Source organism: Tiliqua scincoides, chromosome 1 (genome assembly GCF_035046505.1).
Source record: "Tiliqua scincoides isolate rTilSci1 chromosome 1, rTilSci1.hap2, whole genome shotgun sequence".
NCBI lineage: Eukaryota > Metazoa > Chordata > Lepidosauria > Squamata > Scincidae > Tiliqua > Tiliqua scincoides.
In genome coordinates this window covers 61,724,066-61,743,660 of record NC_089821.1, presented here as the reverse complement: position 1 = coordinate 61,743,660, position 19,595 = coordinate 61,724,066, and the positions used below count along the sequence as shown (strand labels likewise).

At 41.1% G+C, this 19,595-nt stretch overlaps 1 protein-coding gene across 2 annotated transcripts in view; it reads left to right on the top strand.

Annotated features, from left to right (window-relative positions):
* Nucleotides 1–208: 208 nt before the first annotated feature.
* The window catches only part of PTDSS2 (phosphatidylserine synthase 2), a 66,287-nt gene continuing 46,900 nt past the window's right edge, over nt 209–19,595 (top strand). For both annotated transcript variants that reach the window (XM_066631521.1, XM_066631520.1), the window contains exons 1-2: nt 209–544; nt 11,174–11,275. In XM_066631521.1, the coding sequence (XP_066487618.1) occupies nt 318–544; nt 11,174–11,275 (329 nt within the window). In that variant the 5' untranslated portion in view covers nt 209–317. The remainder of the gene's footprint in view (nt 545–11,173; nt 11,276–19,595) is intronic.

The following is a 19,595-nucleotide window of genomic DNA, read 5'->3' as shown; positions in this document are numbered from 1 at the left end:
CAGAGCAAACGCCCCTGGCAACCACAGCGGCGCTTGCGCCAAGACGACGCCCTCCCGCCGCGCGCAGAACTTTCCCTATGCGCTTCCCACGGGGTGGCAGCATCCAGTGCGCATGCGCGCCGCTGCCCAATGGCGTCCCGCCTTCGAGTTGGCCCCGCCCCAACTACGTGGGGTCACGAGGGGGATTTGAGGCGGCGCTTTGGGAGAGCGGTGGGCTCGCTTCTGTCGCCGGTGCCTCCGCTCCTCTCGCTGGCCGATGGAGGGGCCCGCCCCGTGCGCGCGCGGAGTCGCCTGACTTCCCCCCTCCCGCTCCAGTCATGAGGCGCAGCGAGCGGAGAGCGCACGGAGGAGCCCCCGGCAAGGCGGCGCTGGAGGAGCAGCAGCCCAACGGCGCCGCTCAGTCTCCCCCTCCCCTCGCCCCGCCGACCTTCGAGGGGATGCTGGGGCTCCGTAGCGACCCGCCGCCCTCAGCCGTGGCCGCTCAGGGCGGCCGGCGCAGCACCGAGTCCGAGGTGTACGACGACGGGACCAACACCTTCTTCTGGTGAGGGGATGAGGGGACCCGCCTCTCCTGCCCCCCGCTGCCGCCCCCCGGCTCTCTCGCCTCCCAGTGGACCAGCTGAGCGGCTGTTCTTGGGGGAGCCTGGGAGGTGCAGGCTGTGAGAGGCTGGCCTTTCAGGCGACGGAGGGCAGAAGGTGGTTCTAGGAGAGGACCATAATGTCTGTCTAGCATCGTTGCAGGGGTGTGGGGTGGTTGGGGAGGGCAGGTGAGGCAGAGCCTCCCCGCCGGAGTCGTTGTGCGTGGGTCGCATGTTCTTGCACATCTCCCACAGCTGCGGTCCTTTTTGAAGGACTCTGGCGGGGAGGCTCTGCCTCACCTGCCTCCCCAACCACCCCACATCCCTGCACCATTATACAGCCCGCTCCATGAATTGCTATCTTCAGTTGGCATGTATAGTCTTTTGGGGGGGGGGCCAGCAGAGACCCTATCAACAGTGCAGCAGCAAGTGCTGTCTTTGGGCTCTGTCCAATTCAACTTTCCAGTGCTGATGCAACCACAGTGTCTGCAGCCACAAACCTTCCCTTAGCTTGAGGAGGCCTCTGTGACTGCCCCCGAATTGCAGGATCCACTGTGCACCCCATTGGCATAGCACTGGAAAGCTGGATGGGATTGGGCCCTGTGTTTACTGCAACAGGCTAACATGGCTACTCCTCTGGAGAATCAGCAGTGAATCTTTAACAGGGTTTTTATTTTCTTTAGGGCCAGGCTGATCTCTGTGGCTGCTTCCTTCATTGAAGGGAATGGTGGAACCTCCCAGCTGCTGCCCTAAAACAGCCTCCTTCCTAAACCATTATTGACCAACCTCCCTTCAGTTTACTTTTCACTCCTCAGGGTCTGTTTCCTAGTTTTTTGCAGTCCTAACAGTTACTGGGGAGAAAATATGACTAAACTCAGTGGGACTTTTTCCTGAGTAAATATTTCTTGTATTACTTTGTTTCTCAACAGTCATGTCATATTCTTTCTTGATGCTCTTTTTCTCTTTCATCTTCCATTGAATTAAGAGTAGCTTTTGTTATCTCTCCTGACTTTGTGTGCTTTGATTATCTGTGGCACTCATGAACTGGGTGTGTAGGTGTTTGACCAGTTAGTAAAATCTCAGCAAAGTAACTGTTAATCTGCAGTGGAGAAAAGGGACTGAGACTGCCTCCCTAAGCACACTTGGAAGTTCAGTGGAACTTAATTTCTGAGTAAACATGTTTTAAGAGCCTCTAGCATCTGTTGTGATATGATCTTTCCTAAGCAACAGTTTCCTTGAGATGGTTGAAAGTCATAGGCTTCCACCCCTTTTTTTTCAGACAGCAGGTGAATGAAATGGTTTTTTTCTGGGCTGGAGGTGGAATTTATGGAGAGAGGTTAGAGCACTTCCTCAAGGCTATTTAAGGAGTTCTGCTAGTATTCCAGGTTTCCACCCACTGCTGTATCACGATTCTTTCTTTCTGGATTAATTCATTGTATCTAAGGACTGGGGTGTTTGCGTGCACACGCATGCGTGCGTGTGTTAGTGTTATGGATCCTTTCAATAGGTAAGCAGCCTCAGGAAGAGACAGAGGCAGAATATTTGCAATTATATACTGTGTAGTTTTTTGTGTGCTTTTTTCATCTTTAGGAAAAAAAGGGTCCTTGGAGACTTCAGTTTTTCTGCATCTGCATTACACTTATATAATATTCATCTAACAGACTTGGCTACTTTTTGAGTCTTCACTCTGTTCTCAATGACACATTTTTCACAACTAAGTTGTCCTGCTGTATATTTGAAAGTAGATCCTGAAAGCAAACTCTTTCATCTCGGTAGTGCTGCATTAATACAAAAATAAATAGAACTATATCAAAAGATAATGCATGCAAGGCAAATTTGTACCTAACAAATTTTAGAGCCGAAAAACTTGTGCAGGAACAAAACACATACAGCACAGTACATTGAGTGAGATGTGGTAATTGTGCTTGATTATTTTTTTCCTTTTATCTGTTTTTTAGCCTTCTTGGGTTCTTATTGTGTAATAGTTCAGTTTAACTATTGTAGATGTGGCTAACTTCATTTTCATACTGATAAGGTAATACTTATGCTAATGAACATAATGAACTGCTTTGCACAAAGCCTGTTTGAGAATACAAATGTATTTCCTAATAAATAGTAACTTGAATGTTAATTACACTGTTGCAGTTACCCTTTGGGGAACAACCAAACCCTAGGGGTCAGGTTGCTGGATATAGGTGCGAGAGCAGAAGCCATGAATGGTCAGACAGAAAATCAAGAGACAGCAGACATATTGAGGGTTGAGAGTGCAGAGAGAGAGAGAAGCTGATTCTACTAGCCTCCTCCTGCGTTTTTATTGTACTTGCAACATTAACAGCTACATTCAGTTCTCAGATAAAGCCACATTAGAATCTCATACAGGGGTGAGAACAATGGGTGCTTCTTCACAGAGTGCTGTATCAGCTATTGTCACGCTTAAGCCTGGGAACTAGCAGCCTTGTCGGTTTGCCCGCAATTGCCATCGCACCAAGGCTTTCTGTGTGCTTCTGCTTAAGCACTTAAAAACACCACATTGTCCCCCTTTTTATTTATTTAAATTTTGAGATAGCATTTCATGAAATCAGTGTAGGCTTTGTTAGCCAAACAAGAAGACTTTAGGTTGGCATTGTGGGGTCATAACACCATGCAAAATGGACATTGGGATTTCACTATGAATTACATTTACATTATAAGACATTGCATCATGAGCTATGCAAACATTGGGAAAGTTTTTTTAAAACTTGGTTACATACTATGCACTCCCTTAAGGGGAGTGCTAAATAACTATCTTTTAACACAATTATAAAAAGCAAAAACAAACATAAAAACAACAACATTGAACTTTTTATTAGGGGTTCTTGGTTCACTGGATGTCTTCAGGAAACTTTAGTGCCACGCATCTTCGTTTCTGTGAAAATAAACAAAATAGCAGAACTTTGCTGCTAGGTTATTAATGAAGCTTGCCTTTTCACTCTGGGTCCAACAATTATGTGTAAAAGCACATGGGGGTGAAAGCACATTATATTTGCATTTAAGACAGGGGGCTTCTGAGCCTGCTAAGGTGTTGCTGAAATATATTTTAGTGCTCTCATATCCCTCATTTTTTAATTATTTAAATAGAAAATTTGTAAGATGCACTGTGTATGTGTGTTGCAAGGTCTAAGATGTTATAGGAGATATGCTTAGGTTTGAAAACAAACTGATTATTTAGAAGTGGTGATTATTCTTAGGCCTTTAGTTGTCTAAACATCTTAAGGGATTATTTTTAAGCATTGAGAATAAGGGAACGTTTCTAAGCATTGAGAGAGTGTTAGAGTTGAGAGTGAGTGAAGTCATATTAACATCTTAAGGGATTCATGTCTAAGCATTGAGTATGTGTGAGATTCAGAAGTGAGAAGAAGAGAAATGCTTGTGTGTGTGTTATTACAATGTGGGGTTCTTTCCTGGAAACACATACATTTTTTACTGGAGACAATTCTGTTGTTCCATCTTACACATACAATTATCACATACCTCCTGCAGTCAGCAAATGGCATTGCACTTTCAATCACAATGACCTCATGTCCCATAACCATCCTATGACTTACTTTGGCCTTAGAAATGCAACATAACTATTGCTAAAAACACTATCTTCTGCACCCTTTGTGAGAACTTGATCTTTGAACTGGCTGTGTTGCTTTTTTGAACCTTTTTTGATATAGTTAAACTATCACAACTAACTTAAAATATTATCTGCCAGTTATGTATGCACTAAAACTGGTTTGAAATGAAGAATAAGAATATAAAGAGAGCTGGTGTGAATACTGTTATGCATGCTTGCTGCTCTGAAAAATATTGGATAGCTATTTACTTGTATATGAAGTCTGAGCTTAAAACTATGCTGCTGAGCCTGTGTGTTAAAAGGAAAGACTAATTTTTAAAAGCACACAGGACAGGGAAGATTTTTTTTTTTCCTGTGGTTTGAAGATGCTTTCAAACCGAAAAGTTTTTTGTAGTTTGAAAACAAAGGAACATTCACTGTGTTTGTATTTTATCTATTGTGTTGAGAACACTGGGCACACAGCCAAGTTCAGCAATCCGTTTGACTTTTAGTTTTGAACTTGCTTGGACATTTAACTTAACATACTTTCTAACATGTGGAAACCAAAAGAAGGCTTAAAACAATGAAAACAGGCATATATACAGGTAACAAAAGAAAGATCAATATGGCATTCTTGGCTAACTTTACAAAACAATTGTTTAACTAACATTTTATAAACTGATAAATAAAAAGGCATGGTATCTGTATGGAATTAAGAAACATATAAGAATAAAACAAAAAGGCCTTAAGGGCTTGATTAAAACTATGGGACTAAAGAAAAATTTTTTGCTGGAACAGAATGAGACCAGAAAATCATTTTCTGATGAAACAGAATGGGATCAAAAAATCTTTTCCTGATGAATTTAAACTATGGGATCAGGAGAAATTTTTTGATGCAGCAGAATGGGATCAGAAAATCATTTTCTTGGTGAATTCAGGGAGGTCTTTTAAGGGCCTTTAAGGGCCTTGGGATCAGAAAACGTTTCTGATGGAACAGGATAGAATTAGTCAAAGCTATGGGAACAGGGAGACTTTTAAAAAGCCTGAATAGCTTTGTTATTACCTTTACATAAACATCTTAGAAAAAAGAGGTGTAACTCTGACTAATAACAGAATAAGGTTTAGTTTGACTTTAAAGCTGTGATAACTGCTGCTGATGGGTAAAATGGCTGATGGTTGCTGTTCTGAAAGGTGTGTGAAATGAGAAACACTGAAAAGTTAGGGAACTACTACAAACTAAACTGAAAGGGAGGGGTGAGTTTAGCTTGTTGGTAGCAGTTTGAGGATCAGAACTGGTTTTAAAGAGAGATTTGCCTGTGTTACTTGGGCAAGTTTAAAATCTTAACTCTTTGTTTTTTATAATGGGTAGAGTGATTGTTAAGACTTCTTGACTTTGAAGTCTTATTGCTTGCTCCCTGCTTTTTCTAACAAGGGAAATGATGGCTTTTGGATAGCAGAACACATTCTTTGAGGGGTTAGATAAAAAATAAAGCTATTTAAGCATCTGGGGGAAAAATAGCCTGTGTTGCAGGATTTTGACCTTTCTTAAGGTGGTCAAACAGTAGTTTTAACAATTGTTACAAATGTTGCTTTCAAATGTTGCAATTACACTAAAGTTAACTGTCGGGGGACTTTTAATTTAGGTGTTGCAGGTACAACATGAAATAATAGCACTTTATACTCTTTACTACAAATAAAGTGCTTGTGTTTGCACTTTTTTGATACTATATAAAAACTAAACTGTTATGAAATTTAAGGCAGGTCCTACAAGAAAAAAGGATTTACTTGGGAACCTGCTATTAAAATCCATATGATAAATGGCTATAAGGCTCAATTTACGCTCAGCTGACACGAAGTTGGGCTATTTAACATGCTTTGGGCTGTTTAGCATGCTTTTGGAAAAAACTTAGCTAATGATACTTCTGGCTTTCTTTTTAAGTGGTTGGAACATTACTGAGCTATACTGCATTCTGTGCAGGGGTTTTTAGGGACTTCCAACCATAGGGAACTAAATGATATGTATGTTTTAATTCTCCAGCATCTGTGCTAGTGATGCTAACTGTTTTTAAATGTAATCTGTACCTCTTTTGGCACAGAATGGGGGAGAGTTTTCTGTTTTTTGACTGTTTGCCTTTGGGCATTCTGACCTTGTTTTACAGGGAGAACTATGGACAGCTTTAAAGACTCCTCTGCTATTAAGTTTTTTGATGCTATTGCGTTTTGAGCCATAGTTTCTATATGGGATGGCTGCTTGTTCTAGCTGGGTTGGTGCAGAGGAGGAAAAAGAGAAATATAAGCTGATATATAGTCTGGCGGAAGAGGGCTTGTAGCACGGTTTATTTCCTCTGACTGTGTTTGCAGCTCTACTTGTAGAACGTAAGTTTGGATAGTAAATTAAGTCTGTGACCTCTTGGGAGGAAACATGGTGCTGAGCTTTACTAAAGAGAAACAGTAAATCATTGCTGCGGTATTGATAAGCTTGTACCCATACTTACCAATGCTATACTTACCTGGATCCTGAAGTCAGGATGAGTGAGCTCTGTAACCTGTGCAAAGCGGGTAAGATAGCTGTTGTCGTGGCCCCTCTTTCAGGGTCAGACGAAACATGGCCCCTGTTTCAGGGTCATGTGAAGCAATGAATGGGAAGCAACCTGAAACAGGCTACTTGATATAGAAAAGAGTATAAAAAGTGTGTAGCCGAAGGATTGTACTATTTTTATACTTACCTAAGTACTTATGCTTACCATTGGGATCTCGAAAGATGAATGAGCTTTTTAACCCTTGCCGGGCGTTGATGTATTGGAATTGCGGAAGAACTGGCGAGGAGATAGATGTGGTGTCAGCAGTGGCCCCTTTAAGGGTAAGACCTGGGCATCCAGCAGAGTGTGCTGCACAGCTGGAGCCACTGGAAGGTAATAAGGCCCTCAGGGATATAAGGAGCACCTGAGGCAGAAAGGGTTGGTGGGTTGTAGGAGGAGTGAATGTGGTGAGGTGACTTGGTTTATGGAATTGGGAAAGACTGGATTGTGATTGTGATTGGCTTTGGACTTTGATTTGGATACCCTGACGGATTGGACTGACCTACCTGGAACCTGACCATTGGACTGGAACTTGGCTTATTGGCAACTCTGATTGGACTGGCTTGCAAGGCCCAGTGGCTTGGGATTTGGCAAAACAGTTGATAAGCGATTTTCTTGGCCCCACGGGCTGGGCGCCTGATGTAGCAGCGCAGAATGCTGCTCTGGGAAGCACCCAAGGCTTTTTGGGGCCTTGGTGCTTGATGGGAGACACACAAGACTGTACCTTGTTGCCTGAGGGAGAGTGCTAAAGAGAAGCACTCTGAGGGTTTGACAGTTAGAATTGGAGCAAGTCAAGGCAATGAGTTCGGAGGCAGAGGACAGGCCGTTTGATCAAGACCACCTGGCTCTACTATACTCGCTCATTGCAGAAAGTCTCTGCCTGCTGCGCTAGATGTAGCAATAATGCTACCTGGGAAGCAGCCCGAGACCCCGGAAGTCAAGGACTGCTTGATGGGGCGCAGAAGCCAGAGCAAGAAAGGATCCCCATTTGCTGTGCTAGATGTAGCTGCGAATGGGGAACAACAAAAAAAGTCAGGCTGCTAGAAATAAGAAAAAGCAAGGGTTCCTATGCCAGGGTGCCAGAAGTCTCTGTGCCATTGCTAGAAGTTGCAGAGGGTCCCTGTTGTTCCCAGGTTCAGATGAAGCAATGAATGGGAGCAGTCTATAACAGGTTGCTGAATAAAGCAAAGCAGAAAGCAAAGCAATTTGTCTGCCATACTTGGCTGGCCCACGTCTGGGCACCTAGCATAGCCACAAAGTTGCTGAGAAGCAAATAAACCTCAAAATCAGATGCTTGTAAAAGCAAATGCAGTGAGAAGTCAGAGAGACAAAAGAAATCCAAAGGTTGCGACGCAAGGCCGCTTGGAAAACACACAAGGCTGTAAGAGTGAGGCTAGAGCAATAGAAAGTCAAAGCAATAGGTGGGAGGTAGACAGCGGACAAGCTGTTTGAATAAAAAAAACAAGACAGCCTGTCTACTGTACCTGATTGTTGCAGAGAGTCTCTGTCCTAGGACCAGAAGTCTCTGTCCCAGGATTAGAGGTCCCTGTTCTAGGATTAGATGTCCCTGTTCGAGGCGCCAGATGTTGCAGTTACCCCTGGGGGAGCAACCAAAGCCCAGGGGTCAGGTTGCTGGATATAGGTGCGAGAGCAGAAGCCATGAATGGTCAGACAGAAAATCAAGAGACAGCAGACATATTGAGGGTTGAGAGTGCAGAGAGAGAGAGAAGCTGATTCTACTAGCCTCCTCCTGCGTTTTTATTGTACTTGCAACATTAACAGCTACATTCAGTTCTCAGATAAAGCCACATTAGAATCTCATACAGGGGTGAGAACAATGGGTGCTTCTTCACAGAGTGCTGTATCAGCTATTGTCACACTTAAGCCTGGGAACTAGCATTCCTGTCGGTTTGCCAACAAGGGAGGGTTTGCCCGTAATTGCGATCGCACCAAGGCTTTCTGTGTGCTTCTGCTTAAGCACTTAAAAACACCACATTACACGATTTAGTATCTAAAGATTAACTTGGTATCCTAGTTTAACTAGGAAAGAGAATTTTGTGCCAACCTAGAAGAACGCTTCAAAGTGTTTTAATTGGTCTTCGCTGTATGTCAAATTCAGGAACATGGTTTCCAATTGTCTTGTAAATGACTTTTCATTTTTGTACTCCTTTCTTTCTGGAAAAGAGGATAAAATAGTTAACTTTAAAGTCTACCATTTTGATCTTCATGGGTACCAGAGGGGCTCTTCAGGAGGCTTGATAAAGAGAGGAAAACCTGGGCTAAACTGAGGTGGATCTTACTGTCTTGACTTGAGCTTGGCTCTGCCCCCCATCTTGCCCCATAAAGAGGGGTATGTTGTTCTTGAAGGATCCACTGAGATTTAGGCTGCAATCCTAACCACACTGTCCTGAGAGTAAGCCCATTGAGCAAAATAGGACTTACTTCTGAGTAGACCTGCTTAGGCTTGTACCCTTAGTGAGACATTCTGTAAGCTTACAGCGCAGCAAGTGAGTGAATGCTTTGTGGTTATTACATTTTGGCATAGCATCTCACAACTTGGAGCTGGAAGAACTCAAATTAATCAACTCAGGAAATAATTTATTTGGAGTTTAGGAACTAAGATCACACTGGGAATTTGCTATGTTTGCAGAAATAATGACAAGGTAACTTGATTTTCTGAGGTTTTGCATAGCACCACATTTTAAATGGAGAATGGATACAAGTGGTCAAGTGTTGGGTTTTTAATACTATCTAGTTTTAAAACTTTAAAATAATTACAAATATTTCATACCCTGGCTTCCACCTCCACAGGGACCAGGAAAGCAGTTTATAATATGTTAAAACTTCAGTAGGTGCAGCTTGTCATCTGTGAGACTACAAGCTGCACCTGCTGAAATTCCCTCTTCTATACTATTGTTAAAGGTCCAGGATCCCTAAAGTTGAAAGTTTGCCCACCCCTGGTCAAAACCAACAGTAATAAAGAACTCATTTAAGATGGTATTTCTGTTCAAAACATAACTGAAATAATTAAAATAGAACAAAAGAATGTACAAATCAGTAAAGTCATCACCTTTATCTACAAAAAGACTTGAAGGGAATACAACACACACAATATATGGAATCATATCATCAACTGTGAGGAATTATAAGAGTGAATGAAGATGAGACAGCTGTTGCCCCCAGGATCCCTGATCAATTACACACCTAAGTGACTTTATCTAACACAGACAATAAAAACAATGTCAAATATACTGAAGAGGCTGAATGCATCCTGGGGTGACAATGAAGAAGCAAGAAACCTGGAAGTAGGTCTTTAAAGCTATTTTCCACTGATTTTTTTTTTTAAGCCACTGAGGGTTCTGGAATGAAACCAGAGGCATGACCTGTACTATCTGTTACTGCCAAAAGACCAGTTTCAATTTTTCAACAAACATTGTGGTACTGTGTGGTAACAAACACTGATTCTTGTAGTGTTGTCCTCAGTAAATTATAAATAGGCCAAAACTTAAAAGTTGAGAATTGCGGTCTGGGAGTTCCTATGGAAAATTCAGATACGTACAAGTACAGTTGTCATTTCTAATAGCGGTAATTGGCAACCTGATAGATTTCTTAAGTTTGCTATGCAAATGTAACAGCTTTAGTGGGAGAGAAAAAAAAAGTATTGATTGAACTTTAGCAGAATAAATTTGATAACTTTTAGTTCAGCAGTTTTATGCTGGAGTCTCATTTAAGTTATTTTATTAAAATAAAAAATAAAAACCCAGAAGCAATTTATCTGCCCTCTCTGATGATGGACTGCTCACAGCCACACTTCAGTGCCACATGCAGCTGTGGGTGGTCCATTCTCTACCCTCTCTCTACATATTCATTCTCTACATATTCAGTGAGTTGTGCTGCAATTGCATTTGCTATTTGTTCTTATGGCCTGGTTCTAGGTACTGATGTTTAACCTTTAAATCCCTTCATGGCTGTGGACTTGAGTACCTTAGAGGCTGCCTTTACTTATATGTGACCCATCTATGTTCTTCTGATCAGGCATTGTTTTATTTACCCTCATTATGCAAGTTAAAATCAACAGCTAAGAGCAGGGTATTTGTTTTCAGTGCCTCTGACATTTGAATGTAGCATGATTTTCCTGCAGAGGTCATGGCTAACTATTGCCTTCCAAAAGGGCTGTAAGGCCCATCTACTTCAGATGCTTTTGGAGGTTGACTTTGATATGGAAAGGGATTGGCCTTGTCTGAATCATGGCTTTTTGGCTGCTGGATTTTTTGGGTTTTGCTGTAGTTTCTTTTGTTACATTTTTTTGTAAATTGTCTTGAGCCTGAGTGAGAGTGGATGTATACATATCTAAATTTACATATCTATATTTATTAACAAATTGCCTGTGAATAACACTGAAAAAATGGCATTTATTGTTATGTTTTCCTGTACAACAGGCGAGCACACACCTTAACAGTCCTGTTTATCCTTACCTGTACCCTGGGATATGTGACATTGCTTGAAGAGACTCCACAAGATACAACCTACAACACAAAGAGGTAACTAATATTCTTGGATGTATTGCAATACGAATTTCATATTGTCTACTTTTTCTTAACTAGCTACTATATTAACTTGCCTGTTGAAACTTTTAAATTTTGGATTTGATCACTTTATAATGCTATTGTATTCTTAGTAATGATTTCCTAGTTTTATGTTAAAAACCACACATTATTCTAATGGTTGCACACTTTGTACTGAGAAATTCTGTATTTCTTTATCAAAGCATCAACCGTTGTTCTTGTTTTAAAAAAAGAGACCTGCTTTAGCTGATAAGATAGTTCCTTGACATTAAATCTCAACCATGATTACAGTTTAAGGATTACAACCTGAGGTCCACAGTTGTCTTTGTGTTTGTTGCCAGACTAAAATTGTGATCACCTGTCAAAAGCCACCCCTTCCTCCATTTTTCCCTTTCCTGCTCAAGAGCAGAAAGGAATGCATGGGGGGTTGCCAGCAATCTCCATAAACTTCTGCTCCAAGTTTGTGAGGCAAAGTGGTGGCACTACCAGTGGTGTGACTGTGACCACAAAACAGGATGAGCAAAATTGTAGAAACTCATTTTCTAACTCTTGGTACTACTTGGAGTTGGAGGAATGGTATTAAAATATCCCTGTTTGTCCTAGAAACATATTGTTGGATTCAGTCTGACTTCTTTGTATAAATGTGATATGCAAAAAATCTGCCTGAGTAGTACAGGAGCACACTGCTATCAAATTGGCATTTATAGCATACTATATTTGGTGTGTATAGTCAAAATTAAAAGTATTTTAATTTCAATGAAACAGTATTTGTTATTGTGAAAATTGTGAAGAAGGTGAACATCTACCATGGCTAAACTTTATCTTGTTAGGCCAGGAACCATTTGAAGTAGTAGGCAAATGCTGTGTAAAGGAGGAAGGGCTTATCAGAGTTCCCAGATTAATCACCTGAGTATTTCTTGATATCTAAACCCAGTCCTGGCTGTTGTAGCTGCACTATTGCTTTCAAGTTTTTTGCCAGGGCCTTTGGACCCAGGAGCATCAGGGTTTGAGGTGCTCTGGATTCACAAGAACTGGAGGTGCCTTACATCTCCAATTTCCAGTTGAGGTCTTCTAGAGTGGTCATTAGAAAACTTGCTATTTCTGGATAGTCATTACACTAATGCTTCTGTACTGGACTACTCTACTAGACTTGGAAGGCAGAGTTTTCTCAAACTAGTAGCCAGGAACTGATTTATAGATTTGTCCCTATAGATAGTTGTGTATGACCTTCCTTAGTCATGGTTTGTAATTTCAGTTGTTTCTCAGCATGAGGAAAAACAAATCACCGCAGACACTCACCTATAAGTCGATCTCACAGATAAGTTGAGGGCAGGTTTTGAGCAAAAAATCATGGAATTTTCTATGACCCTTGAATAAGTTGGGGGTTAAACTTAAGGGGGTGTCTGACTATAGTTTTGTCTGATTTTACCCAAGGCCAGATCCTGAAAAATAACCTACCACTAATTGTTACCTAAGAACTATACAGTCTCTATTTTATTAAAAACATAATAAAAGATCATAAGATACATTTTTATTATTTTTAAATTCTGGTTTTTGCCACCTTTTTGTAAACACTATCAGAGTAAGTGCACTGTAAACATGCCAGTAAAATAGTGGTTTCCAACCTGGGGTTCATGTACCCCCAGGGACACTCAACAGGACCTTTAGGGGTACTTGAAAAAATGGCATAATGGCAGAAAAAGGCAGGTCATGCTCCAGAATGCCTTGCAGGGCCAGCAAGGCAGGGAGGGAGGTAGCTAGTTGGCTGTGAAAGCCCCGACAATAGCTAGTTTTTGGTCATCAATTCATCTATGAACTAGTGATTGAAAACCAGCACAGGGAAAAAGCTGAAACATAATATGGAAACTGATCAGTCCCCCAGAATTTCTCAGGACGCTTCTGGGGCAAAATGGTGCAAAGCCATAGTTTTCTGTTCTTTAAACAGACAAAAAGAGAAAATACTGTGGTGAATACATGAAGTATGGGTTTTCTTATAGAGGAGATGAGGGCTTATACTATTAATTACAAACATTTTGCTGTTATGAAGGGTACAATTTATGGAAATAGGCTGCCAAGGGATATGCAAGTGAAAAAGGTCGGGAATCTCTACAGGAGAACCAAGAATCAAATCCACCTTTAAGGTGCCTGGTATGTAAAGCCAGAAGCTCTATATATAACATACAACTTACAATACATAACTGGGAGTGTGCAATTCAGTTCACAGTAGAGGGATGAACCAAACAGACTGAAAGAAGTTAGAAAGGAGAAATTTAGAATGCCATTGTGAGCTCCCACTGAGAGGACTGCGGGGGCATGACAGAAATAACGACAGCATCAGAGAGTAGTCTGTCCGGCAACATACTTTAAATGCTAATATGAAAAATGTTGGCAGTTTGGAAAAAAACAAAAGGGCAAAACACTGGAACGGCTTCTGACTGGAGATTGCATCCAAGTTAAATCTTTAGTTGCCATGGCAATCATATTTGTCAATGCCTGTCATTCAGACTATTACAGACTTAGTTTTGTGTTTATCTGAACCTAGCTATATAGCTTGCACAGACAAATGCTCATTAGTTGTTGTTTAACTTATCTTTTCTGTTAGTCTGTTTACTAAATTTCCTTAGGTTCCATCTCATCCTATATCTTGATTTATTTTGGTTGTCTTAATTTTGGATAGCTTAAGTCTTGTCCCAGTGCTTTATTTGTGCAGTATGTGTGCATCCGTTACTCCTACACTGAAGGGATTCAGGTATTGTTTCTTTTTTTGCGTGTGTGTTTTTTTCCCCCAGCAAACAGCAACATTGTTGAGCAAATGTTGCTCCTTCCAACACACCCTCAATATGTCAGTTAACTTTGTGAATTCTTGGTGAAATATTAATGTCCCGATGTCACAAGTAACTTTGAATGGTGCCTGTGAATGCATTTGAAGTTGAAGTTCCTGCACTCTTTAATGAACAGGTGAAAGACTTTCCAATGAGAAATTTAGGAAATGTGCCTGTTTTACATCTCTAAATCAAGAGTGTCCATGACTATGGATCTAAGAAAAAAAAGTGTGTTAGATCTACTGAATTTAAAAAGAAAAATCTCAGAGTAAGTACATATTCAAGTTGATATGAACATCCTAGTTCCCTTTTTGAAGTAAAAGGGTAGTTACACCATGTGTCACTACTGATTTCTCATCTGATAGAGTTAGCAGTAAACTAAGGAGATGCCAAGTCACATCTGTGGTGATCCACCAGTGAAGTTACCATAGTCCACTGTGTGGGATGGGGGAGAAATGAGGTGAATAGTTTGTGCACCTGATCCCATGCACATTTAGATAACTTTCGGGGATGCTTGTAATAAATATGACAGTCTAACATAGATAAACACTAAAAAGGTACTTGTTGCCATTATTAAGGGAACACCAGAAAAGGGGGTAATGTTCTATACACTTCTTCCTATCTGGGGACATTCCAGTTACTGGGGTTTCCTGGCATGGGAGCTGGCTGCCACATTAGTATCCAGGGTACCAGTTGACCTTGTCAGTTCCAACTTTGTAGTGGTAGCCATGAGCAGTCTGAAAGCAAGTGATGGGCAATTGCTGTCTGCTGCGATCGGATTGAAATGGGACAGCGAAGTTTTGAAACTAGAAATGGTTTCTTGAAGAAGGAAATTGGACAAGGTTCTAAATCAGCCATTTTCAACCACTGTGCCTTGGCAAACTGGTGTGCCGTGAATGGTCCACAGGTGTGCTGCAGGAGTTTGGGGGAGGGTCATTTATTATTAGGACTATTGGGGGATGTAGCCCCCCACCAACAGCATGGTGTGCCTTGTCAATTGTCAAAAAACTGATGATGTGTCTTGACAATTTTAGTACCTTGTCAGTGTGCCGTGAGAGAAAAAGGTTGAAAATCACTGTTGTAAATATTTAAAAACAGGGTCTTGAAATTAGAGGCAAATGAAATAAAATTGTAATACAAACTAGACTTTCCCGTGTTGGACTTCCATACAGGTACCTTTGCTGGAATAAACCATGCACCCTCTCAACAGGTTTCAGAGAGATTGAGATTCCATTGGCTACCCTTTAAATGACCACTTAGAATGCCTGCTTGGGAGGTAAAGCGGGATATAAATAAAGAATGGTAAGAAACTCCCCCTCTCCCTCTGAACCTCCCCTTGGCCATGGTTATGTTGATGGATTTGGGACTAATGGATAGGTATTAGCAGACTCTAGTGAAGTGACATTGTCTTCTCTGTGACCTAACAGAGTCAAGAGGCAGTCTTTCCAGTGAATGTGTTGATAGCAGTACAGGGGGACCCCTGTACTGACAGATTCACTTATCCACAAATCGGATCTGTAGGATACCCCTGTGCGCACCTCTGATGGGCTCAGACTGAACCTTAGAATGAAAAATCACTTCTGGTTTTTTCGTTTAAAAAAACGGAAGTAACTTTTTCACTCTAAGTCTCCGTCTGAGCCTGGCAGAGGCCCTGGATAGACGAGCGCAGTCTCTGCTGGGCTGAGAAGAACCTCTGGAGGTGAGGGGAGTAGAGCTCCCCTTGCCTCCTGAGGATGTGGGGGGGTGCATTCCCTGGTATCTGCGTTTTCAGTTAACCGCGGGGTGTTCAGAACAGAAGTCCCGCAGATACCAGGGCATGCCTGTGTATAAATATGTTTAATAATAACATGCAGCTTGCAACGGCCATGATGGCAAACTACTAGTTGACTAAGGTAAGCCACGTTACTTACATATAGGACTTTATTATTAGGGTGAAGAGTTTCTGTTTACCACAAGACCAATGACCCGTCAACCCAATGTCATCAGTTTAAGGACTCTCAAGTCTAGGTTGAAACTGAGGGAACACCTTGCATTCAAGACAAGTATTTCTTTCTAAGGAAGCAAGCCCTTACTGATTATTTCCTCCCTATGCCCACTGCATTTTGTGGCCTGTTCTTATATGATTTGATTATTTGTGGCTGATTGCTCCCCTCAGAATTCAGTACAACCAGAATTAGCAATTAATCTGAGGTCATTTTTTAAAATTTGGCAAATTAACACATTGCATTTTTTAATTGGTAGTCAATTAGTGCTGTTGATTTAAAGGTCTAAAAATAAGATGACACATTTCCTGAAGTTCTCACTGGAAGGCCTCTTTTCTAGTTGCAAAGGGGTGTTAAAATGCAAATTTCAAGCTATAGTCTGGACAGAAATGTCAGAACAGAGGGTTCTCAAACTAAGTAGGGAAGAATAAACATGATCTGGGTACTTGATCTAATTTCTGAAGAGCTTTGTGCCCTCACATCCCATGATGCTACCATGGCACCAACCTCAGTACAACATAGGTAGCTGATAATAAAAGCAATGATGGGAAAGTAGATCTGTTAATTGTCAGCTTAACTGCCACCGCTTTCTCAAGTCCCTTCTTCCCCAAGTTAATGCTGTGGTAAATGCTCACAAACTGCTTCAAGACTTTTTCAATGAGAAATGTTCTGGAATGGCCAGGTCTTGTTGAAGTGTAACTTTGTAGTGCTTCCACACTAGCTGTGGAAGTTGCCCATTGCTCACATTTGCTCACACTTTGGTGAAACAGCCACCTGCCATTATTTGTAACCTCTTGGAAGCTCTGTTTTCTGTGTAAATCTCCTGTGTTCTTTCAGACCTAATTAGTTGAAACTATTTTGATTAGAAACGCATTTGTGGTGGTTGACCTATTCAGTGTAGATAAGCAAAGTGCTGTTGATAACATGCCAGTGCTTTGAATGAGGGGGAGGAAGAGTGGGACAGAGAGGGCTGCAGGAAGGTATCCCTTTCAGGTTTCTTGAAGCCTTTGCAAGAGCCAAGAAGAAACTTCCATGAGCTTAACCTGACTTCCTAGCAGCAACAAATGCCACTGTTTTTGTTGCTCTGAATTGCTGCTAAGGACAGAAAGAGGTGGTTCACAAATGGCCACTGAACCTGACTCAATGTGTGCACCACCATTTTGGGTCTTTCCCTCCTCACTCTCCTTCCCCACTCTTTGGGAAGGAGCAGTTGAAGCACTGGTGGTTGTAGACCCTTTGGATTAGTGTTTCTCAGCCTGTGGTCAGAACCCACTAGGTGGGTTGTGAGCCAATTTCAGGTGGATCCCCATTCATTTCAATATTTTTAAATAGTAGATTTGATGCTACTGTGATATATGATTGGATTTGTGGAAATGTTACAGATCTGTACTTTTAACAGGCTACTGTGTATATGCCTTTAACATTGATAGTAAATGGGACTTATTTCTGGGTAAATGTGGGTACGATTGCAGTCTAGGATTGTTAAAAATATTCTTGCTTGATGATGTCGCTTCCGGTGGGTCCTGACAGATTCTCATTCTAAATAGTGGGTCCTGGTGCTAAAAGTTTGTGAATCACTGCTTTGGATGATTATGTGTGTGCATTTTCAAGTGATTAAAGAATCAACTGTTAGTGCAGGTTAAGAGAACCAGTTTAGAAAAATAAATGACAATTTTGAATAATGTGAGGAGTATGGCTGTGAGCCATTTTAAACCATTAGAGTCACCAATATTGCAGCCAAGCCTCAGTTTTTCTGCATGTGCAAACCAGGAATTAAATTATCCAAGCAAACATCCTTGGGATCTGGGCTAGTGCACCCTGTTACCATTCAACTTACCTCAAAACTCCCAGCAATAAAATTTTTTTAAAAAAAAATAGCTATTGTTTCTTAAAAATGTAAGTACTAACTAATTAAAAAAGAATCCTGCAACTTTGTAAAGGCAACAGTTTAAAGCACGGTTTTCTGAAAATAATTCCCATATTGCTCTGAATGGGGTTTTCTTCTGCGTATCTATTAATTTCACTGGAAAATTGCAATCACTTTTGCCTTTACTGTGGGAACAAGCATTGTAATATGTTAGTGCTATATTTAGAGTTTATCAGATCACAAGCATAATTGTGCTTCTGCTTGATTGTGGGAAAAGGTTGTTGCAGTGACCCCTGGGGGAGCAACCAAAGCCCAGGGGTCAGGTTGCTGGATATAGGTGCGAGAGCAGAAGCCATGAATGGTCAGACAGAAAATCAAGAGACAGCAGACATATTGAGGGTTGAGAGTGCAGAGAGAGAGAGAGAAGCTGATTCTACTAGCCTCCTCCTGCGTTTTTATTGTACTTGCAACATTGCTACATTCAGTTCTTAGATAAAGCCACATTAGAATCTCATACAGGGGTGAGAACAATGGGTGCTTCTTCACAGAGTGCTGTATCAGCTATTGTCACACTTCAGCCTGGGAACTAGCATTCCTGTTGGTTTGCCAACAAGGGAGGGTTTGCCCGTAATTGCCATCACACCAAGGCTTTCTGTGTGCTTCTGCTTAAGCACTTGAAAATACCACATTGTCCCCCTTTTTATTTATTTAAATTTTGAGATAGCATTTCATGAAATCAGTGTAGGCTTTGTTAGCCAAACAAGAAGACTTTAGGTTGGCATTGTGGGGTCATAACACCATGCAAAATGGACATTGGGATTTCACTATGAATTACATTTACATTATAAGACATTGCATCATGAGCTATGCAAACATTGGGAAAGTTTAAAAACTTGGTTACATACTATGCACTCCCTTAAGGGGGTGCTAAATGACTATCTTTTAACACAATTATAAAAAGCAAAAACAAACATAAAAACAACAACATTGAACTTTTTATTAGGGGTTCTTGGTTTACTGGATGTCTTCAGGAAACTTTAGTGCCACGCATCTTCGTTTCTGTGAAAATAAACAAAATAGCAGAACTTTGCTGCTAGGTTATTAATGAAGCTTGCCTTTTGACTCTGGGTCCAACAATTATGTGTAAAAACACATGGGGGGTAAAAGCACATTATATTTGCATTTAAGACAGGGGGCTTCTGAGCCTGCTAAGGTGTTGCTGAAATATATTTTAGTGATCTCATATCCCTCATTTTTTAATTATTTAAATAGAAAATTTGTAAGATGCACTGTGTATGTGTGTTGCAAGGTCTAAGATGTTATAGGAGATATGCTTAGGTTTGAAAACAAACTGATTATTTAGAAGTGGTGATTATTCTTAGGCCTTTAGTTGTTTAAACATCTTAAGGGATTATTTTTAAGCATTGAGAATGAATATAATAGTTAGAATTCAATAAAAGGTTAACACAGCTTCTTAAGGGAACATTTCTAAGCATTGAGAGAGTGTTAGAGTTGAGAGTGAGTGAAGTCATATTAACATCTTAAGGGATTTATATCTAAGCATTGAGTATGTGTGAGATTCAGAAGTGAGAAGAAGAGAAAAGCTTGTGTGTGTGTGTGTTATT